Source organism: Centruroides vittatus, unplaced genomic scaffold, assembly GCF_030686945.1.
Source record: "Centruroides vittatus isolate TY-2023 unplaced genomic scaffold, ASM3068694v2 contig_611, whole genome shotgun sequence".
NCBI classification, from domain to species: Eukaryota; Metazoa; Arthropoda; class Arachnida; order Scorpiones; family Buthidae; genus Centruroides; species Centruroides vittatus.
In genome coordinates, this window is record NW_027122373.1 from 2,729 (window position 1) to 27,492 (window position 24,764).

The following is a 24,764-nucleotide window of genomic DNA, read 5'->3' on the forward strand; positions in this document are numbered from 1 at the left end:
ATTTTTATTCTCAAGTAAGAAATATTATTTTTTTCCTTTGTTGCGCAGACACAATACAGTGACAGTTAATTTAAACACTAGGCAAATTTGCCCAGTGTTTAAATTAACTGTCACTGTATTGTGTCTGCGCAAGAAAGAAAAACATAAAACACGGTTTCATCAAGATAAAAATAAGAAATATTAATCATCATAGTAGGCAGAGAATGGTACTAGATTAATGCATTATATGTATTAAATATTGCATTAGACAAACTTCATAATTTTTTCTAAATTAATCACAATATCATTAATTTAAAGCGTTAAAATAGACATTGGCAAATTAATTTTCTTACCCCATTTAGCATTACAACCTTAGTTGTAGAATTCAAAAATTGCGTTTGATGAGTAACTAAAATGCAAACTTTATCGTTCAAGTATTCCATTATACACCTGAAATAAAGAAAATATAAAATATATAAAGAAAAGACTATTTCTATTTAAATATTTACTTTTGGAACAAATGTCTGGCTACTGGAACATCAACGGCACTTAATGGATCGTCAAGTAAAAAGATGTCTGCATCTAGATATAGCGCTCTGAAAAAGTGTACATAAATATAAGAAAAATAAATGTATAATAATACGCATTAATAGTGGTACCTATAAAAATATTTTACTAAAATAAGACTAATTTTACCTTGCTAGATTAATCCTTGCCTTCTGTCCACCACTCATTATCACTCCTCTTTCTCCAACTAGTGTTGAATCTCCATTAGGAAATATGCGTATATCCTGCCAATGACAAAAATACAGTATACTTTAATTATATTTTTAAAAAATATGTGAACAATTTTTAAATTCCAAATTATAACTTACGTATTAATTAAAATTGAAGAAAAGATTACCATTAATTTACTTCATGTTCATAATATATCATTCACTTCCGATTTTTAAAGGTGTTTTATTCGTTAACTAGATATACTTTCATGTATTAAAAGAACATTTTATACATTATACTAAGTAGCATAAGATAAAAGATCAGATTGTCACCAAAGTGAATTCTGGAGCATGAAAGTGAATAAGAGGTGACTTTTTTACAGTCTTTACCTTCGATTTTAAACAACACGAAACATTGCATCATAATTTCATAACGATATGCAGTTTCTGAAACTAAAAAAAAAACTGGGCTGCAATTTTTATATATTATAGACTTATAAATCGTTCCCTGTCATTTGTCTTTCTCTGTCTGTTGTCTGTCTTTCGTGAACAGTGTTAGACAGATGAAAGTCTTGACCAGACATAGAAAGCTTAGAGCAGAAGACTCCGATTAACTTTATAGATGGAAGTCACAATATTTCAATTAAAAAGTTTTCTCCTGAAAAGAGTTAGATACATAAACGGGATAGTTCAGTTTGGACAAAAAAAGTATTATTTACAGAGGCAAGACACTACTAAAAGAGCATTATGACGATGCCAATAAATAATTGTCATAAAACTTACAGAAATTTAAAGATAATTCTACTATTATTAATCATGGACTATCTTTATATACAGTGCACTATTGTTAAGCTGGCCATTTCTTTTACATATGCGACGGGATTTTCTAGCTGCCAGATTACTGAGAGTAAATACAACGCACTGGATACAACGTTAAACGCAATGAATGACATCTGTTTCCCTTCAGTAAGAAAGTGTTCAAAATAACTATTACTTTGTGCTGACATGCGATACTGTACACAGAAATAAGATCAAAGTAAACAGATCATTAAAGTTTTTTGTGATTGCTAATGAAGGATTGTACAAACTGATTTCATACAAATTTTTCTTTCAGATGTTTTTCTACACTGAAATTAAAACTACAGCATTATATAAAAATCACAATGCCGAACTGCAATTTTTAATCGTCCTTTTATTTAATTTAAAATATTCTGTATGCCAACCACCTCAAATTAGTACTGCTTTGCCCCTGTACATCGTACTTTTTCGTTTGCAATGGCGTCGTGTTGGTCATCTATCTAACTCCTTTCAAGAGAGAAATTAAATTGAAATAACGTAAGTTCCGGTTTTGTCACTCGTTTGTGTATAGTTAATCTGGGCCTTCCGCATGTCGGCATTCCATCTGGTCTTCACCGTACATATCTCTAATTACGTTTTGGGGGTTAAGAACAACAGTGAGAATTTACTGATCTACATTTTTTTCAAATGACAACCCAATAATGACCTTATACTTAATAGTTATAAATAACACAGAGTTTTTACAACAAATTCTTGCTTGAAAATGTAATTTCCGTCGTTAAAGTACATAAAGCTTTTACCTTCTCAAGGGTCGTTATGTGTAAAACTTTTCTATATTTCTCTTCCTGATATTCCTCTCCAAATATTATATTTTCTCTAATTGTTCCATTAAATATCCATGCTTCTTGTGAAGAATAAGATATTTTTCCTTTCACTGATACTTTTCCAGAAATAATAGGAATCTCTCCTAATATCGACATCAATAAAGATGTCTGACGAGGAAAAAACTTTGGATTAGTGAAGAGAAAAAAAATACTATTGTAATTATGATTTTAAACATTAATAGTAAATTACGTTATTTAACAAAAGGAATTTTTTAAATATATAGTTACCGTATTTTACGCACTATAAGACGCATTGTTTTGTTAGAAAAATTGCCCCAAAATTCAGGTGGGTCTTATAGTCCGTAAAATACGGTATATTAGTAAAATTATGTGATATATTCCATTTAGTAAAGGAATCCGATAGAAATACCTCTCCTCATCTAGCGGTATGTGTTTACTGTATCACAGAAATTCAGTTAAAAGTGCGAATTTCGACAATATCTAGCGATATCTACTATATTTCGGCAATTCAGTAGATATCACTGTCAGAGTTAAAATGTGACATCACTTTGGGTGATCAAGACAGCATCACCTCTAAATAACAGTTGAATGAAAATCGGTTCTCGAATTTGTTTTGAAAATATTGATCAAAAGGGATTTGTGTAAGTACAGGTCAAAAAAACTAATAGTGTTGCTGACATAGAAACCAGAAGCAAGCATTGTTAATGATATTTAGGTATAAATCTGCTCGTTGTACATGTAAACTACATTTCTATGATAGTGTGATTAAGGTACAGGTTTATGTCTATCATTTTGAAATCAATCTGCTTTTTTAAGAGACTTCTTTACAGATTCATTCTTATTTTAGCAAAATAACCTTCTACTGTACATGGCTAAGGTAACCTGTAAGCCGCTTTGCTAGAAATAAATAAATGTGTTACAATGGCGTGCGAGAAGAGTAGATCGCTTGTCTATAGAGAAAATTTGGAAAATTATGATGAGAAAGAAATTACATAGCCTGTGAGTATCATGGGAAAACATTTAGAGGGTTTTCGTCTTCGCGATGATATCAGAAAATAGTAATATGCCAAGTGGTGGATTGTCATTGAAAACTCTTCGAATTTCACGTAGCATTTACAACTTGCAAGCATGCATCAATGAAAACATCATTGTTGTATTGCTTTAGTTATTTATTCTAATGTGTTCACGTTTTACATATAATTTTTTAAATAAATAATTCATGTGGTCGACTTCTCTGTCACTGACTTGTATTATAATTGTGTATACGTATACGCAATTAAGTGACGTAATAACAGTGGCGTAGCGTAGTGGGGGCATCAGGGGCGGCCCGCCCCGGCGGCACTTTTAGGGGGCGGCAAAATTTCACAATAAATAATAATAATATCTTGTAAAAATTTGAACCATTCCATTTCATAATTTTGTCGCACTTACGATTTGGACCGATTGAAATGAGCACGGAATTTTTAATTACTTATTCTGTGACGAAACTGGGGAATTCCCTTTCTTTAAATGAATGTATAATATAATGACATCTTGCTCATTGTAGCGACTGGCAACTCGTCTGTACTGACTTGTAGGGTTAAGTTAGAATTTTTTTATTTGTAACCTGTACAATACACAATAATGATGATCGTTCTTGCCGAAAAGTTCTTTAGAATTACTGTATAATTTAATCTTTTCAATTCAGATACCTAAATAAGGGCGAAATTTTCCTCCGCCCCGGGTGGCTGACACCCACGCTAGGCCAGTGCGTAATAAGCTTTTTGAATACAAAATAACGTACAGGTACAATCAGAACGTTTATATTATGGAGTATATACTATATTTTATATACAAACATTAAACAGTAAAAAATTACCTTTCCTGATCCAACTGAACCAATAACAGCTAACAATTCTCCAGGCTGTACACTTAACGTAATCCTATTTAACGTTGATCTGGTTTCCTAACGGAAATATATTGGTAAAATACATAAAATTAAACGAAAAAATTGCAATAAATTATAACATTTTAATGAAAACGTTAATATTATATTTTTAAACGCCTACTACATGAGGTTTCTTAATATCAATAATTACTTCATGTTATATACATTGAAAATATAATTTACAATTTTGACTGTAAAAAGCAATCGTGCCCTAAAAATATAACAATATTTACGCTGTTATAAACTAGAAATGCAAGTAACAAAATCTCGGGTGAATACTGCAACCCAAAACATGATGGATTTTTTTTAAATCAGAAATTGAACCAAAATGTTATATAGGTAGAAAAACTTTAGAAAGTCATGTGTGAGAAGTAAACCACGAGACCACCTACCAGCTTCCGAGGGTTGTATTCAATTGGCCGCAGCATTGATCCAAAATAAAACTTGTATTATAATTCTACATAAATATATAGAATTAAATGATATAATAAGCTTTTTGGATAAAAAATAAAAACGTACAGGTACGTGAACCACCTCGTGGTTCACGTACGAATTGCGGAAAAAATACATCGACTTCATTTCCATTATCTACATCAGAGATGTTTAGCACACCTTACAAAATTTTTGAAATAATCTGTTACAGTATTGCATGAATATGAAACTGTTGGCTTGTAGTATTAATCGCTCAGTTAATACTGAGTTAGATTTAGAGTACTTAAAAACCGATCAATACAGCACAATTCAACAAAGTTCTCTTTTTGAATCAGCAGACGATTTTATATGCAAATAGTTATGCGACTTCTATAAAATATAAGTAAGTAATATAATAAAAGTCGCATAGTAATTTTTATGTAAGTGTGAGAAACCGTGGGCCAGGGATCAAACCTTTCTGATTACTTAATCGGCAAGTCTGAAAAGATTACCTACGCTGTCGTTTCGGATGACTTTCTATCGCGTAGCGAGGGAGGTGAGCGAGTTGACAGGTATCATTGATTCGGAGTGACAGGAGACAGGTTTATCATATAAACAAAGCATTTATTATATAACTAACTAGTAAAATACAAAAGTTACAATAAGTTGGATACATCTATGGGTAATTGCGATTAATTAGGCAATTATATAGGCTAACCTTTTTTTCAACAGGGTTTAATATAATGGATAGGCCTATGTTTGGGAGAGAGAGATCGCTGGATATAAAATATTTATTTCTAGGTGATAATGATGACTATGTGCGGCAATTAAGGTCTGTGTGGAAGTTCCACTGGCTTTCTATGGGGAACTTTTCCTTTGATTTATAGTCGGTGGAGTTTCGAATGGCACAACTACCAAGTATAACTTCCGAGTGATCGCCCTGAGCTTCCGGTGTTTCGCTCTTTTATACAATTGTCGTGGAAAAGGAGCCACGTGATCGTCCCTTGTTGATGATGACTTGCATTATCTGACACTTATGTGTCAATTTTCCCATCGACTTGTCGATACACCTGGTGACCTCCGTTTTTTCTGTGAGCAGACGATTTTATACGAGTTATTTACACCTTTTTCCCCCCACAACTGCGTTAAAATCGCGGATTCCACACCATTCGCCGCTTTCTTTAAAATTATACTTGTGAGTATAATTTTAGCATTTGGAATTCCTTCTCTCTTTAACGTCGTTTCGCCCGACATTGTTAATTTGCCGTTAATTTCGGGACCGACGTGCATTTGTTTACTCTAAACTTTACAAATGGGTTCTCGACAATAAGAAAAATTTTTCCTAGCATAACAAATTCAACTGGTTGACGCGTAACAAATAAACTTCGGTTTCCGTGCCGATAGCATATCTGAAAGTGTCCTTGAGGCGTGTTGTTTGATTTACTGTCGCAGTTCTTAGAGACGGAGGTGTCCGTTGTTGGTTGCTATGCGAACCATTCGGACGTTGACCTTGTCGTAACGTCGATCGTAACTCGATGCGGCTATCTCCTGCAAAATTGTTTTCACTGAATGCCGGACTTGTAGTGTCGACAGTCACAGTTCTCAAAGTTCACCACACATTTAGTCCTAGGTTGCAGAAATGGGTGATGCAAATCTCTGTGTTACTAGACTCTCTCACTCTCTAAATTGTTTTTCAATTATAGCAAAAAATTTTCTATGGCTATCTAAAGCATGCGAAAAGTTCTATTATCTTGCTGCGTGGCAAGATTAGCGTCCTGCGTTATATCTAAATGAGCCTGTCTAAATTGCGGCGATGTTGTCATTGGACGGATTGGAAGGGTGATGCGACTTTGTCGTGGTGACCGGGATATTCTTACGGTAGATACATCGGTTATTAATACTGGTCGTGTCGGTTTATTTTCTATGGATGTACACGGTCCTCTGATCCAGGAAATTATGAGTAACAAGGCTCGAATCCATCTTGCAAGGATGTTCAAGTTGGTACGAACCGCTATCTCCGAATGTTCGACGACTTCACCTTGACCTACTTTTTCCGATGTGTCTTCTCTGGACTCGGATATAGAGGGTTGTTCTGAATTAAGTTCGTTTTCTCCTGTTTCTACGTTGATTCTTTTTACTTCCATTCTGACATAACTACCTTGGTCAGGTTGTCTGTTCTTTACCGAAATCCTTGACCTGATAATTCGAATTATTTGTGACTCTACTTTGTTCCATTTCGACTTTGGCGGCTGAGTGTCAAACTTCCTTTTGATTTGATCTCATGAAGTGGAATATGTTCGCATCGTCTTCTGTCCAGTCATCTGTTGCCTTTCTCCTACGTCTTGTCTTTTTTAACTGTCTCCTATGTCTTATCGTCTCAGGCTTTCTCCAGGAACAGACATGACTTACTTTACCATTTGGTAAAATAACTCGTTCGTTGTCTCGATCAAGCGTTAATTTCTCTTGCTCTAAAATTGTTTTTCCAATCACTCCTTCGAAAGGGGTGATACTATTCGATCGGACGATTTTACACGATGAGGAAAATTTGTATCCACGCAACTTGCACATAAGCGCTGCCATGCTTATAGTCTGGATTTCTTCTCCATCGCCCTTCCTTATCTTCTGTTTCGTTCCATATTTTACTAATGCCTTTCTTTTGAGCTGACTGGCAACTTCATTGGACAACGGCGTGTCAGTGATGTCTGAATCTATGGCGAATTTGACTGGAAGATATTGATGTAGCATAAAACTACTGGGTTACGCCTTGCTCGTGTTTTTGTGGTTCGGATGTTTCCTCTCCATCTCTCCTCATCCTCAGAGGCGGAATCTGTTCGTCGTTGTCTATGCGCTGGATCTGAGCGGGTCAGCTGTTTCGACGTCGGCGAGGGTAGGAAGTCGGCGAAAATCACTTCTATATTGCTTGTCTTTCCTAGGCGAGGACGAGTTGCTTCACATTTTCTGTAATGTAGTTCGAAGGTCTTCGATAGTGGCTTTTAGTGTATCCCAAGTATCGTGAAATCTTTCCGCTGTGGGTTCGACTTCTCTTATAGGTCTGATAGTAGCACGGGGTTGTGCTGTCAGACACTCTATCGTTTCTTCGCTTATCGCTGTTAGACGTCCGTGTTTTACAACTCCTCGAAGATAGTGCTTGCAAGAAGCGCATGAGATGTCGTCCCGTTATTTTAAAATTAATATTTCTGTTTTTTGGTTTTATTTATTGTTTTTACCGCCGTGTAGTCAACTGCTTTGTGATTTATGTCTATAACAATAACTTCAATAAAGTATTTTTTAAAGACATTGCTGGTATGTATGATCTGTCATTTTATCCTGCGCTGTGAACGGACAAATTATCGTTAGCATATCCAAACTGAAGTTAATGATAAAAGATCTTAACCCTAACACAGTGTTCCCAACTGTGGCGACTTTTCGCCACAATAGCGACTTTTAGAGGGACGTAGCGGTGACTGTAAACAAATCAGCCAAAAATAGCGACTTTCGAATTTTTTATATTTTTATTTTTAAGAAATATAAATTTATTTTTATAGAATATATTTATATTTAATAAATTTTTCAAATTTACAGACTTTTCTCTATTTTATAGCGCTGTCTGGCAACGACTAATATTATTACGATAGAAAAAACTGTAATTCTAGATTTTTCTACAGTGTGCAGAGCTAAAAATCTGTAAAAGTAACATTTTGTAACAAAAATAAATCTGCCGGAAAATTTTTCAAATTGCTAAATTAAAAACATGATAATTCCAAATAAAATCTTAGTCCCGAGGTTATAAAATGCGTGCAGTAATTCTATGATATCATTTTCTGCTTTATAGTCGTACGCATATGTGGTGTATACCTCAGTTGCATTGTCTGAACAAAAGAAATGTCTTTCACATTTCTGAATGTTGAAATATCATTGAAAACTTTTTAAACAATTCCCTCAGCTAATGCATCAGAAGAAAGGTGGGTTTCTATTTTAAAGCAAATAAAAGTTATTTAAGGAGTACTATGGGAGATGAAAGATTAAACAATATGGCCATTCTGTATGTAGAGCAGGAAATTTTGAATCGAATTGATACTGCCAAAATTATTGACGAATTTGCAAAAAATAAAACAACACGGTTTGTTTAGTTAAGTTACAGCAACTCAACATTTGGGCGATCTGCCAAGGGGGAATGCTTTCCGGGGTCTTTTTAAGGGTAACTGGCTTCTACTCTGGCGATACAGACGAGGAGAAAACCCAGAAAACTGCATGTGACCAGCCGATCGTGGCGAAGCGCGAACCCATGATTGAACTACCAGTGTTCAAGAAACAAAACCACTTGGCCCCTGGTGGGCCGTAAAACAAGATGGTCTGAAAGATCAACCAAAAGTATACCTCCAGAAAAACTGACATTCAAAACTGAAGTTAAAATTTCACATAGAGATCCAAAGTCATTTGAAGATATACTGGAATTACCAAAGAAAGAATAACTAAAATGGGAAAAAGCAATGAGTGACAAAATTAATTCACTAAAAGAAAAAGAAACTTGGAAATTAGTTGATTTACCACAAGATAAAAGTGCAATAGGACATAAGTGGGTTTTCAAGACAAAGTGTGATGAAAATGGAAGAGAAACAAAATGCAAAGTAAGATTGGTAGCAAAAGGCTATGATCAAAGATTTGGAGCTGACTTTGATAAAACATTTGCACCAGTTGTTAAGCATACAACTATTAGAGCAATTTTAGCTGCAGCTGCATATAAAGAAATGAAAGTACATCATGTTGATGTTAGAACTGCATTTTTAAATAGAAAATTAAATGAAGATGACATAGCCTGTAGGAATTAAAGAAAAAGGAAAAAAAGAAAAAATAAGCTACAAAAGGTTATTTATGGTCTTAAACAAGCTGTAAAGGCATGGAGTGAGGCAATAGCAACAACTCTAATTAATCAAGGTTTTATACAAAGCAAAGCTGATACCTGTTTGTTTGCAAAGGGTAAAGGGGAAAATATTGTATATTGTGTGCTGTATGTAGATGATATTTTGATTAGTGCAAAAGTGAAATAAGCATTAGTAAAATAGTAGAAATTCTTAAACAAAACTATGGTATTACAAATCTAGAACAAGTAAAGTTTTACCTGGGAATAGAAGTAAAAAGAAAGAAAGAAATTTTTTGTTAACTCAACAAAATAAAATAGAAGAGCTTGTACAGAAGTTTAATCTGTCCTGTGTTGATCCCGAAAATTTTTGTGTTGACCTCATTGACTTGCGTGGGCGATCCCGAATATTTTCGTGTCTGTATCGAAACGTCTTTGATACTATATGTCGCTATGTGTCACAATTTTTATATTAAAACGAACTTTTAAAATGTATTTTTTTTTATTATTCTTTATTATTATTAAAATGTAATTTGTTTTTATTTTTCAATATATTTATTTTGTTAGTGCAACATAAAAAAATAATTTTTAACGATATAGTAAATTCTAATTAATGATATTAAATTTATAAAATGAAACTGTGATTATATGCATTTTTTTTTATTATAAACTCATTTCACCTCAATGAAAATTATTATATATCAACAAACTTTAAAAATAAATTTTACAACAATAAGGTAGTTTATTTTAAAAACAACTTATTTAATTAAGCTAACTAAAAACATAATAAAATTGTAACACTATTTGTATTAGTTATATATTATAGTACGTACAATTAGATTAGTTTTAAATATATAAGATTTATATTATCTTCCAGAAAAGGAAAAGACTAGACAAACGAAATAAACTACGATGTGTTGCTCTGTAAACAAAGGTTTTATTTTTTTAGTTTTAAATTTACATTAGCAAAGTAACACTTTTAATATGTAATGGGCATGCTCACCTGTAAACAAAGAAACGACATTTAAAGTTTATTTTTTTCTAAATCGATTCCTTTGTCTTCACAATTTACAATGATATATCGAATGATGCCATATTTCTCTTCCACGCGTGCCATGTCGATGACAGCGCGATGCGCGGCAAAACCCAAATTGAAAGAGAGGTTTCTCTCTTTACATCTCCCCCGGGGAAGGAAATTTTTTTGTATAATTTTCGCTAATCATCTCTATCGTATTTCATTTCACTGTCTTCTAATACAGGAACTGGCATAAGTTTTGTAATATGGTACAGGTTTGAGTCAGTTTTTTTGTGTCCAGTATCTACCTTGTATATTGTATTTGAAATCTTATCAATAATCTCATACGGCCCCACTTTCAATTCATCTAGCTTTTTCCTGTTTAACTTGCTACCATTTTCCACATACACCATGTCTCCTATATTAAATTCCCAATATTTTAGCTTTCTGTCAAATAATGTTTTGTTGTAATTGTGTGATTTTATTGTATTCTTTAATGCTGTCTTTCTATCTTTATTCCAGTCACTATGTGATATATCTTGTTTTATTTCATTTGGTAAAATCGTAACATCTGTACCATATAAAAGGTATCTTGGTGAAAAACCTGTAACAGAATGATTTGTTTCATTGTATTTATTTACACATTTTTGTGCTATTGTTGTCCATGCTTTCTTCTTTCCTCTTTCATTTATTTTACATCTAATTTTGTTTACTAATGTTTGATTTAGCCCTTCATTCAGACCATTTGAAAATAGTGCATTTACTGCCGTGAATACAATAGGTATCTGCTTGTCTTGTAAGAATTTCTTGAATTCTTTCGAATTAATTCCTGGGTATTGGTCGGTAAGAATCATACCAATATTCTCTGTTTTTGTTATCTCCTGGACTAATTTTATAAAATCATTTGCACTCTGTGTTTTTGATGTTTTAATAAATGCATATCTGGTAAAGTGATCTACCAGCAAATGTAGGTATCTTCTTGTTGATCTTGAACCTCCAAAGCCTCCAATTGTGTCAATGGACATTATTTCAAAAGGCTTTGTAGCTGGGCCTAGATGAGACATAAATTCATATTTGTTGTGTCCTCTTGATTTGTTTTTTATACAGATTTCACAGCTTTTACAAACCTTTTTGATATTCTTTGTTAGATTTTTGGCTGTATAGAATGGACTAATTGTCTTCTGCATTTGTCTAATTCCAATATGGCACAAGTTTTCATGTAAATTTTTCAATAGTTTGATGCTGAATTCTTCCGTAAGTATTATTTTTTCTTTTTTTCCAACCTTCTTAAAGTATAATCGTTGTTTTTCAATCAATTTGCTTTTTTTCTCTGTATTTCTATATTTTTATTTTGATCTGATACAATATCTTCTAGTTTAAGTAAGTTTACAACTTTTAACTGTTCATCTGTATTTGTATTTGATTCTAATACTGGATTTCTACTAAGGCAATCTGCTTCCAAATTTTGCTTTCCAGGTGCATATTTTATTGTAAAATCATATTGTGATAGGTAGTATGTCAAATCACCTAATTCTTCATCAGTTCTAGATTTTAAATTCATGTTCTCAAGTGGTTTGTGGTCTGAATAAACCGTGAATTATTTGCCAATTAACCAGTATTGCCAGTATCTCACTGCTTCTGCAATAGCTAGACATTCTAAGTATATTGCTTTCTTTTTCTTTTGGGCTCCATTTAGTTTTTTTGAAAAGTAAGCCACTGGTTTTTCTTTTCCATCGGGTTGTATCTGTTTTAAAATGGCCCCAACACCTTCTAAAGAAGCATCAGTATAAATATTGATTGGTAAATCTTGATCGAAAATCTCCAGAACTGGTTGAGAGCATAGTAGTTGTTTTACCCTTTCAAATGTCTGTTGGCATTCCTCTGACCAAATGAATCTTTGATTTTTTCTAAGTAGATTGTGCAATGGCTCTAGAATTATTGCACTTTTTGGTATGTACTTGTGATAAAAATTAATTTTTCCTAAAAATTGTCTTACATTTTTCTGAGTTTTCGGTACAGGGAAATCTTTTATTGAAATTAAGTTGTCCTTCACTGGTTTTACTGAATTATTTTGAATTATATGTCCCAGGTATTTCACTGAGTCTGATGCAAATGTACATTTTGTAAATTTTAATCTGAAACCTTCTTTTCTAATTGCTTCCAGTAATAGCGATAAATGTTGTATATGCTGAGTAAAAGTTTTAGAAAATATAAGTATATCATCTATATAATTAACTGCAAAATCAGTTAGTTTATACTTTCTCAATATATTACCTAAAATTCTCTGAAAAATTGCTGGCGAGGTCTTTAATCCAAAGGGGAGGCATGTCCACTGATAGTGTCCTTCCTGTGTTACAAATCCCGCCTTTTTCCTGTCTGCAACTCGTAAAGGAATAGACCAAAATGCAGAGTTAATATTGAGAGTTGAAAAAAATTTACAATTCCTTGTCTTTATCAACAGATCATCTATTAATGGAAATGGTTGAGCTTGGGGTACTACTATTTTATTCAAATCCCTGAAATCTATACATAGCCTTGACCTTTTGTTTTCTTCTTTTTTAAATGCTAAAGTAACAGGTGCAGCAAACGGGCTGTAGGATTCTTCTATCAGTTTATTATCTAATAATTTTCCCATTTGTTCTTCTGTTTCTTTTTTATCTTCAATTGTACATCTGTAAGGTCTCTTACTACAATATTTGTCTATTGTTAGGTCTATCCTTGCTTCATATCCATTAACCTTGCCAACATCATATTTGTCCTTTGCAAAAACTGATTTATATTTTTCTATTAATTTATTTATTTCTGTTTTTTCACCTTCCTTCAAATGATTTATTTTCATTTGAAAATTTTCTACTATCACATGTTCATTAAAATTTATTTTGTGTTCTTTTGATGTGCTTTTATCTGGTTCATTATTTAATTCTGTATTTATTTCTTTATTTGTACAAGTTTCTTCCCTTTTCAGATTTAGTTTCTGAGTTATTTTTAAGTTCTCATCTTGGATTAGTTGGAATGTTTTTATCAAATCTAATCCTATCAAAAAATCATAATCGAAATTTTGTTCATCAATTATATATACATCTATCCATTTTTCCAATTCAAAGATTTTTATTTTTAAATTCGTCAAACCATTTGTCTTTCTAACACCATTAATTGTTACTAGGTTTGCTTCATTCAAATTACTTCCTCCTCCTTTTAGTTTCAGTAATTTAGAATTAATCAGAGACACATTGGAACCTGAATCATACACTCCATATACTTCTAATTTATCACTCAATAGTAGTTTGACCTTTATTAATGGCGTTACTATTCGTTTTTTTTATTCAGTCTCATTTAACTCAGTTTCTATTCTTGTATTGTTCACATGTCTAATATTTTTTTTTCTTTCTCATCCTCTTTTATGTTGAACCAGCATGTATCTTCTGGGTGATAACGAATACCTTTATTTAATTTTTCACAAATTTTACATGGGGAATGTTCTTCATTTCTATTATTTGTTTTGATATTTCCATATTTCTTCTTTGGTGCACAACTTTTTTTTTTCATCATGTGTTCATACTTGCTCACCTCATTAAACAAGCTGACTGTATCTTCTATTGCTTCTCTGTCAATCTTATTTAGTATGAATTCTGGTAAACCGGCTGCAATAAGATCCACCATTGTACCTGTATCGATTGATCTTCTCATCTCCAATAAAAGGTGTTCTTTTCTTATTGCATAATCCAACAATGAACCTTCTTTATATTTAAATAACAATGCATTGGTGACGGGGCTCCATCCCTTGCTTGCAAATGACTCACAGAATTTTTCTTTCCATGTTGACCATTCTGCATTAATTGTTAATTTTACAATCATGGAACTGTACCAGTCTGCACAACTCTTATCCATAAACAGCCTCAGCATTTCAATTTTCTTCTCATCTGTTTTCACATCGAAGCGGATGCATTCCTTTTCAAAATTATTAATCCACTGGTTTGCATTCATATGTTTGCTTGTAAAGTTTTCAAGTACGAACCGTTCTGCGACATTTTTTAAGTTCTGCGGTCTATTTTCCTGTGTACTTTCCATAAATTTCTCGAACAGTTTTTCTAATGTATGGGTTTCTTCTTTCTGTACTGTATTAAGCTCTTCTTGATTTAATTCTTCTAAAAATTGACCGTCAAACTGCACATTTCCATCCTCATCTAAGTAAGTATTCTTAAGTTCCCCAGTCAATGTAATCCAGACCCTTCTTACTTGGTATCTTTTTACTAAACTTTTCTTCACTTTAGCAAAGGCATGTGTTTTTATTATGCCTGTATGACAATCCGCAGAACGTAGCTCTTCTGGTATTGCATACACTTTATTGTCACTTGTGGTTATTGAAGTTATACCATAAAAGTTTGATTTTCCATCACTTCCTGGTAACAATGTGAATTCGAAGCGAAGTTTTTCCATTTTTCAGTTAGATTTTGTAACAAAAATGTCGTTTTATAAGACTTATATTATCTTCCAGAAAAGGAAAAGACTAGACAAACGAAATAAACTACGATGTGTTGCTCTGTAAACAAAGGTTTTATTTTTTTAGTTTTAAATTTACATTAGCAAAGTAACACTTTTAATATGTAATGGGCATACTCACCTGTAAACAAAGAAACGACATTTAAAGTTTATTTTTTTCTAAATCGATTCCTTTGTCTTCACAATTTACAATGATATATCGAATGACGCCATATTTTTTTTCCACACGTGCCATGTCGATGACAGCGCGACGCGCAGCAAAACTTAAATTGAAAGAGAGGTTTCTCTCTTTACAAATATATTTAAAAAATTTATATTTAATATGATTACATTTATTTATTTAATATTAACTTATTATCAATAATATTATCATTTTAATTAATTTCTATACATTTAAATTTATATTACTGAATATTTATTTAAATATAATTAAGAAAGAGTTTAAAGAATATTAAACTCTAAGAAAACGAACCTCTGATTGTAATTCCTAAAAATTTGTTTTTCACATGATAGATATAAACCCTACAAATAATTTCTGAATTCTTATGTCTAACTGTTAACGTTTTAAAAATAATAGATTCGTTATAAAAATGAATTTTGCTGAACTTTTCCCTTCAGTTTATCTAAAACATGACATATTTCTGCAAGTAAGTGAAGTAATTAATTTACATAAAGTCGGCAAAAATTTTTCGTATTTCAGAAATAAGTTATATAGTACTTTTCGTCTTTGAATTTCGTCCGATGGAGAAAAAATTTTTTTTAAAAATTAAAATAAAGACCAAGTCTGCCCAAAATGGGATCACCTTTTTATTTTGTGTTCCAAGACAAACACTTTTCGGCGACTGACCTTCCTTTTTAGGTTACTTGTCGCCGGAAGGTTATTAAAAAGTCCTTTTAAAACACATAAATGTCCAATTAAAATTACAAAAAATTTCTTAAAAAGGAACAGGTGACTTAAAAAACAGACGTCTTGCTTACATCCATCTTGCCTTTTTTCTGGGTGTCTTGGCTGCTTTTATCCACTAGGAACAAGCGCTGGAAAATGTAGATGAGACAGCTGACCCCTGGCGACGATATTTGTAGAGTTTTCGTCTTTGAATTTCGTCCGATGGAGAAAAAATTTTTTTAAAAATTAAAATAAAGACCAAGTCTGCCCAAAATGGGATCACCTTTTTATTTTGTGTTCCAAGACAAACATTTTTTTTAATTTTTAAAAAAATTTTTTCTCCATCGGACGAAATTCAAAGACGAAAACTCTACAAATATCGTCGCCAGGGGTCAGCTGTCTCATCTACATTTTCCAGCGCTTGTTCCTAGTGGATAAAAGCAGCCAAGACACCCAGAAAAAAGGCAAGATGGATGTAAGCAAGACGTCTGTTTTTTAAGTCACCTGTTCCTTTTTAAGAAATTTTTTGTAATTTTAATTGGACATTTATGTGTTTTAAAAGGACTTTTTAATAACCTTCCGGCGACAAGTAACCTAAAAAGGAAGGTCAGTCGCCGAAAAGTGTTTGTCTTGGAACACAAAATAAAAAGGTGATCCCATTTTGGGCAGACTTGGTCTTTATTTTAATTTTTATATAGTACTTTTAAACTCTATCACTTTGCGCCTACTCCCTAAAATTTTGTTTCTCATATGATACATATAAATCGTGCAAATAATCTACAGATGAAAAAAAGGAATTATAAGTTATTTGAACAGTTTATAATAAATTTTATTTTAACAATAAGTTTAATATATTGTGTTTAGCTATCAAATTTATCCTAATGTCAGAGTAAATTAAAACACGACAATTTCAAATAATATAACACCGAAATTTCTTTAGCTATACTAATCATAAATCTTATTGTTAAAATAAAATTATTTTAATTAAGGCAAAGTTTAATATATTTAGTTTAATTATGAAATTAAACTGTGCTGATTTGCAATAATAAAAATAATTTTTAAAACAGCAATTTAAAATAATATAACATTAAAGTTTTGTTGATTGTAACAAAAAATTACAGCTCTATTTATACTTAAATTCAAAGAATATTGACAGGTTTTTTACTACAATAGTTATAGAATGAAGCTGATAAAATTTATAAAGCAAAATTTCAAAAATTGTTTGTGGAATAACATGGTTCATCTGAGTTTCATATTTTATAAACTCATCAATATAGTTTAAAATTCTACCACCTTCATAAATTGATGTTAAACTTGTGAATTTTTCGAAAGATTTACTTTTATCTAGAGTTAGGTCTAAGTCAAAGACAAACTTTTAAATAAAAATACTTACTTTCTGAAGAGGATGATCTTGTATAAGAGGTTCTTGCAAAAGAAGTTCTCGGCGAGGTATTGAACCAGTCTCTTATAACCAGTATTTATACCATCTCTTAATGCAAAAACAACGGAAAAAGGATATATCAAAATTAGCAACTTATTAATTAAAATGATAATATTATTGATAATAAGTTAATATTAAATAAATAAATGTAATCATATTAAATATAAATTTTTTAAATATATTTAAAACTAATCTAATTGTACGTACTATAATATATAACTAATACAGATAGTGTTACAATTTTATTATGTTTTTAGTTAGCTTAATTAAATAAGTTGTTTTTAAAATAAACCACCTTATTGTTGTAAAATTTATTCTTAAAGTTCGTTGATATATAATAATTTTCATTGAGGTGAAATGAGTTTATAATAAAAAAAATGCATATAATCACAGTTTCATTTTATAAATTTAATATCATTAATTAGAGTTTATCAGTTAAATAAATATTATTTCAAAGAAATTATGGTTTAGTATAAACCGTATAGTAATTCAAAGTTTAATAAGTTGGATCACACAGTATAAATTTGATTTGAAGAAAGACCATTCTGTAATATTATTATTATCATTATTGCTACTGTACAATTTGAGTAAAATTCTTGTAATATATCTTTTACTTTCATTTCATTATAGTAACTAAATTTTGTAAATTTTAAAAACAAGTTTCATTTCAATTCAATTACGATATAAATTTTAAAAATTATATTTTTATAGATTTCACAGTAACAATTTGATAAAATGGATAAAATAATTGAATATAATCATGATATAATATCAAAAATAGGAAGACGAGACAACATTTGGTACATCAATGAACATTTTATATGGTCGGTAAGAAATGTTTATGTATGAAATCTTTTCGTTATATTCTTATTAAATATAAAATAATATTAATCCTAATTTTTATTTATATAAAATTACAGAATGACATGCCGATAGATTTTGAAGCACTTCAACTTATTGACTGTTGGCCATAAAAACATTAAACAGTGATCCTTGACTTCGAAGCTTTCACGATTCGAGATGAAAATCTTCCATTCAACACCTTATGTAGACAAATTGGGTTTGTAGCAAGACATACAAACAATTTTGGGTAAATAGATTTTTATAATAAATTCATTACATTTCTTTATCAAATTAAATTGGGAAAAATAATGCTTATTATATATATAGTTGTATTACTATTATTTTAATATAAAAAGTAAATTGTAATTTAACTTATTGTTAAATACAACAAAATAAAACTAAAATGTAATTGATTATAAAACAACCATTACAACCATTGTTCTGTTAAATTTATTAATAAATTGTATTCTACTAATGTAAAAATGTACTTCCCCTCAGGAACAGGGAATTTTCCTACTGCAAATCAATTCATCACTTTTGATAAGTTATTACCACGAGATTAAAAAAATCTGTTAGATTTGGAAAATTTTTTACACGAACTGCATTTATCATATAAAGAAACATAATTGTGGAAGTTGGGAATGTCATATGGAATTTTATTTAATTTATATAAAAAGTACGATATAATTTATTACAAGGGAGAACAACTTGAATTTAATTGTTTAAACTTAACCAAAGCAATATATAACATAAAAAATTCCATCACATGACATTGAAAAGTTGGGAGTACCTAAATTTTCAAAAATTGGACAGATAGAAATTTTTATTTTTTTAGTGGAACTACAACTATTTAGACATCGAACTTCTTTGGTGTCTAAGATTGGATAATATTTAAAAAATTGTTATTACCACAAATATTTTAAAAAGAAATGTTTTTTTTTGCGATATTCTATTTTACGAACAATTCTTAATTAAACAAGTAAGAAATATAATTTAGATAATTATTATATTGAACTATTTCTGTATTTTACTTTGCCTTATTGCTAAATGTTATTTTAAGTTGTCGCGTTTTAATTTATCCTTTATATTAGAACAAATTGTAAAAATTATTAATGCAAATTCATTTTATAATAATAAATTTAATAATTAGAAAGAATATATTAAACTTTGCCTAACTGTTACACTGTTACAAGATGTTACATGAAAACTAAAGAAATAAATTAAATTTAAAAGTTTTCCAAATGTAAAAACTAAAGAAATGAAGTGAAAAGTTTTCTAAATATGAAAACTGAAGAAATGAATTGAGTAGATTTTTGAGAATAGAATTATTTATAATTGTAATTTACCCGAGAAATTTCTGAACTGAAAATAATTTATAACCTGAAAAAAAAATTAAACACAACAAATTATTTGTAATATTAATTTAATGGACATCTAAAGTTAATTTTGTGATCAAAATTTCTCTTGAAAAATTAATTTACTTAAAATTTGATTGGAATAAAGTTGCCAAATTCCAACCTCTTTCAGATAATTTTATTATCCTCTTCATACATAAGTTAGATATAAAAGAAGTTTTAAAATACCAAAAATTAAAAACCACAACTTTAAGCAATTTACAAGATTACTTAAACTGGAATTTTGTTTCTGGTTACCAAAAACCTGACCAACTATTTATTGACAAGTTCCAAAATATCAAAAATTAATTCGAGAATTATCATCAGCCATCGTGAAAATTTATTCCTGCACTTACATGCAGAAATATGTCTTACTTTAGATAAACTGAAGAAAACAGTGGAAACACTTAAATAAACTGTAACCTAAAAACCTTTTCAAAATAATTTCAATGTTATATTATTTTGTGTACTCGAATATCAATCAAAAAAATTAATTTCAGTATTGATAATAAAACTATTACCCGACAAATTATTTATATCCTGAAAAATTATTTGTGATCTTGATTTACTCGAAATGTACTTAAATTATAAAAATTTATTAATTAAATTAAATAATAATTTGTAATCTTACTCGAAAAATTAATTTTGTGAATTTCATGAGCTGTATTTATTATACAAAAAAATATAATTTTGGATGTTGGGAATTTTCATAGTAAGATATATGAAATTTTATTTAATTCATATAAAAAGTACAATAGAATACAAGAGAGGGCAAATTTAATTTTTTAAACTTAACCGAAACAATATATAACATAAAAAGTTCCATCATTCGATATTGAAAATTTGGGAGTACCTAAATCCTCAAATATTGGCAAAAAATGGGCAGATAGAAATTTTTATTCTCTTAATGCAACTACAATTATTTAGACATCGAACTTCTTTCGATGTCTAAGATTGGATAATATTTTAAAAAATTGTTATTACCACAAATATTTTAAAAAGAAATGTTCTTTTTGCAATATTCTATCTTACAAACAATTCTTAAACAAAAATTAGCTATTTTCAAAATGAATACACTGTATAGGTATTTAATAAATAAGTAAGAAATATAATTTAAATAATTATTATATTGAACTATTTCCGTATTAGAACAAATTGTAAAAATTATTAATGCAAATTAATTTAATAATTAGAAAGAATATATTAAACTTTGCCTTACTGTTATATTATTATTTCAAGTTGTTCTGTTTTAATTTACTTTTTATATTAGAACAAATTGTAAAATTTATTATTGCAAATTAATAATTAGAAAGAATATATTAAACTTTGTCTTTTTGTTATAACATTATTTCAAATTGTTGTGTTTTAATTTACTCGACAAATTTTTATTTTAAAAATTACCGGTGCAACTTATTTTCTAATAATAAAATATTATTTCAAATTGTCATGTTTTAAATTTACTGAAATATTAGTATAGCAAATATTCTCAACCGCGATATTTTTAAATTTAAGTAAAAATAAAAAGTAATTTTTTATTAGAAGTTTCAACACGATGAATTGTAAGTATATATCTAGTTGATACATTTTAAGAAGAAATTTAGTTACCAGTCTGCAAAAATTGAATCATTTTAACTTAGTCAATAAATTTTTATTCATTTAATAATTAATACAGAAACTTTACGTTATTGTCAAAATAAAATGAATTTAATTCAAATTTGTAATTAGAAAATTAATTTTGTGATCAAATATTGTTAAAATAAAATTAATTTAATTCAAATTTATAAAAACATTTAATAATTAATTTAAATTTGTGATCAGTATGTCTCATGAAATTAATTTTGTGATCAGTGCTACTCAAACCACTACTACTAATAACAAAATCTGCCAATCAAGATTATAAAATATAATGAAGCAACAATAAAACTTTCACAAAGTAAAAACACAATTCAAGACTGAAACACATAGACACAAAGTATCATCACATCAGAGATCTTCAAAGAAAGGACATAATTGAAATTGTGTATTGAAATGGTGTAAGAAATGGTTGCTGACATCTTTACAAAGCCTCTGCCAAGACCTCGTATACAAACTCATAGTTGTGCTCTAAATATGCATTCATCGTGTTCAGAGTTAGTGGGGGATGTTAGACGTCTGTGTTTAACAACTCCTCAACGATAGTGCTCGCGGGAAGAGCGTGAGATCTTGTCCCGTTATTTTAAAATTAATATCCCTGTTTTTTTATTTTATTCTTTGTTTTTTCCTCTGTGTAGTCAACTGCTTTGTGATTTATGTCTATAACAATAATTTCAATAAAGTATTTTTTGAAAACATTGCTGGTATGTATGATTTGTCATCTTATCCTGCACTGTTAATGAACAAATTATCGTTAGCATATCGAAAACACTGAATTTAATGATAAAAGATCTTAACCCTAACAATTGCAACCTGGAGAGTGGCATCAAAGATTGCCGGCTCTCGCGACATTATGTGTTGCCTGATCCGAATATTGACTCTCTTTAAGAATTGTGCTTTTAGTCCTTATTTCAGTTCTTTCCCTTGAATCTTCCTAATAATGGCAACTTCAGAGGCATCTGCACCAGGCTCATGCGTGATCTCAATTACCATAGCCATTGCTTGAAGCCAGGCGGCATACGTCTTCCTCTTTCCTTTACGCGCATGAATAAATTTTATTTAATCAGACCTAAAAAGGTTTTTTTTCAAAACATTCGATCAGTATTTTTTTGTATTTGTCGAAATTTTCCACTGCTTTAAAGTGCCAATCCTTCTTAATAAACTCCCTAGCTATGCCTGTGAGTCATACATAGCTCAGCATTTGCACTTTTGTCCAGGCAGCAAGCTTTGGGACATTACTTAATGATTCAAAAAGTCTGTGACTCGAAGCCCTGCTGCATTGCCCAAAAATGCTGGTAATAATAAGACAAAACTTCCTATTCCACTGAGGTTGGCACCATGTGTATTTTCTTCCATTTTTTTCAGTTAATTTATGCTGAAATCTACCTAGCCTAAACTTCACGAATCCTGTCTATGGCAGACAAAACTTGTCTTCCGCAGACAACCTCTGTGGACAGACAAACCTGTCGAACGCCTAGAGGTTGGCTTCATCCCACCCTGACACCAAATAGTGAGAAACTGTGGGCCAGGGGTTAAACCTTTCTGACCACTTAATTGGCAACAGTCTGCAAAGACCACCCATGCTGTCATTTCGTATTCCTTTCTATCGCCTAGCCAGGGAAATGAGCGAATCGACAGGTGTAATTGATTCAGAGTGACAGGAAATATGTTTAACATATAAACAAAGCATTTATTATGTAACTAACTAGTAAAATACAAAAGTTACAATAAGTTAAATACATCTATGGCTAATTGCAATTAATTTGGCAATTATACCGGCTAACCTTTTTTCTCAACAGGGTTTAATGTAATGGCTAGGCCTATGTTCGGGAGAGAGAGATCGCTGGGTATAAAATATTTACCTCTAGGTGATAATGATGACTATGTGTGGCAATTAAGCTCTGTGTGAAAGTTCCACTGGCTTTTTATAGGAAACTTTTTCTTTGATTTATAGTCAGTGGAGCCTAGAATAGCACATCTACCATAGCACATCACTATAACTTCTGAGTGGTTGCCCTGAGCTTCTGGCGTTTTACTCTTTTATACAATTCTCATGGGAAAGGAGCCACATAATTGTCCCTTGTTGACAATGACTTATATTTTCTGACACTTATGTGTCAACTTTCCCATTGACTTGTTGATACACCAAGTGACCTTCAGTTTAATTCTCTGTTTTTTATATCAGAGTTAATTACACTGTAAAGGTTGCCTTTGGCGGCCTGAGTCGAAGAAACCGCCCGACTGAGATAATTGCTCCCACCTGGAGCCGGGGCCATAAACGGCTGGAAGGATCAAAGGTGTAGCGTCTCCACTTAAGGGTCAATGTGTTGGCCACGTGCCGGCCAGCTTGGGAAAATAAATGTAAATAAAGCACGGACGCAAATGTAAGCTACGTTGGCGGGAAATAGGGCAGACGTCTTTGAAGGCTCTAAGAAAGGGAAGGAACTGATTGGTCGCAGGAGGTAGTAGCAGAATCCTTTAAATTGGAAGGGTGGCAGAAAAACGAGGAGAAAGGGCGAGAGACCGGATACGTGGTGGTCTCTAACACTAGGTAGGCCTTTGAGGCGTATAGAGAGAGTGTTCTCCTCTTGGAAAGTCCTCTGGAAAAAGGTTGGTGTAGAGACGGACGACCACGCGGTTAAGCCATCTCCGGAAAAGTGACTCGTGTTCCCCGGCCAGACAAGCCGACGTGCGGCATCACAGCTTCGGTACATTAGCGTACCTAATGTTATTGCATAGTGTACATCTTTGTAAATATTTGTAAATAAACTGTATATAACCACTTATCGAGTGTGGAGGTGTGACTTTCCACGGACCATCTAACGGACAATCTCGAGGCGTAAAGAACAACTCGGGACGGAACATTTGTAAGGATCACGTGACGAGTAATAAGGACCTTCACTTACACTTTTTTTTCTGACAACTGCGTGAAAATCACGGGTTTGACATAAGTAATATAAGATATGTAATATGAAATAAGCATTAGTAAAATAGTAGAAATTCTTAAACAAAACTATGGTATTACAAATCTAGAAGAAGTAACATTTTACCTGGGAATAGAAGTAAAAAGAAAGATAGAAATTTTTTGTTAACTCAACAAAATAAAATAGAAGAGAAATGTAAAATAATTGGGTATATTAGTATTATGCCACTCACATTATTCCATGTAGCAGTAACATTTTTCATCCATATTCCACATTCATTCAGTTTTTTCCCTTCATATGCAATTTCGATTGAATTATCTTCTTCTTGAAGTAGAAGAAATTCCTACATAAAACAATCAACTATTACTATCAATAATAAAATAATGTTCCATATAATGCAATTTTAAAATATTGATTATTAATAAATATTGTAATATTTAAATCAATACATCGTATGATTGCTTGTGTTTACCTGTACAAATGTATTATTTTAGGGACAAAATATATTAAATATTTAATAAAAGAAAAAGCGTTTTATCAGAAAGACAATAGCTGACTGTTGAGTCTACATAACCTCTTGCAAAAGCAAGGGCAT

At 31.0% G+C, this 24,764-nt stretch overlaps 1 protein-coding gene across 1 annotated transcript; it reads right to left on the minus strand.

Annotated features, from left to right (window-relative positions):
- Positions 1-254: 254 nt before the first annotated feature.
- On the minus strand, positions 255-24,764 carry LOC136979343 (ATP-binding cassette sub-family C member 4-like). Its single transcript, XM_067275288.1, has 8 exons — positions 24,744-24,764; positions 24,402-24,512; positions 4,197-4,283; positions 2,294-2,485; positions 676-770; positions 489-575; positions 333-429; positions 255-266 (listed from the first exon to the last, which is right to left on the minus strand). The coding sequence occupies exons 1-8, from the start codon at positions 24,762-24,764 to the stop codon at positions 255-257; spliced, it is 702 nt and encodes a 233-aa protein (XP_067131389.1).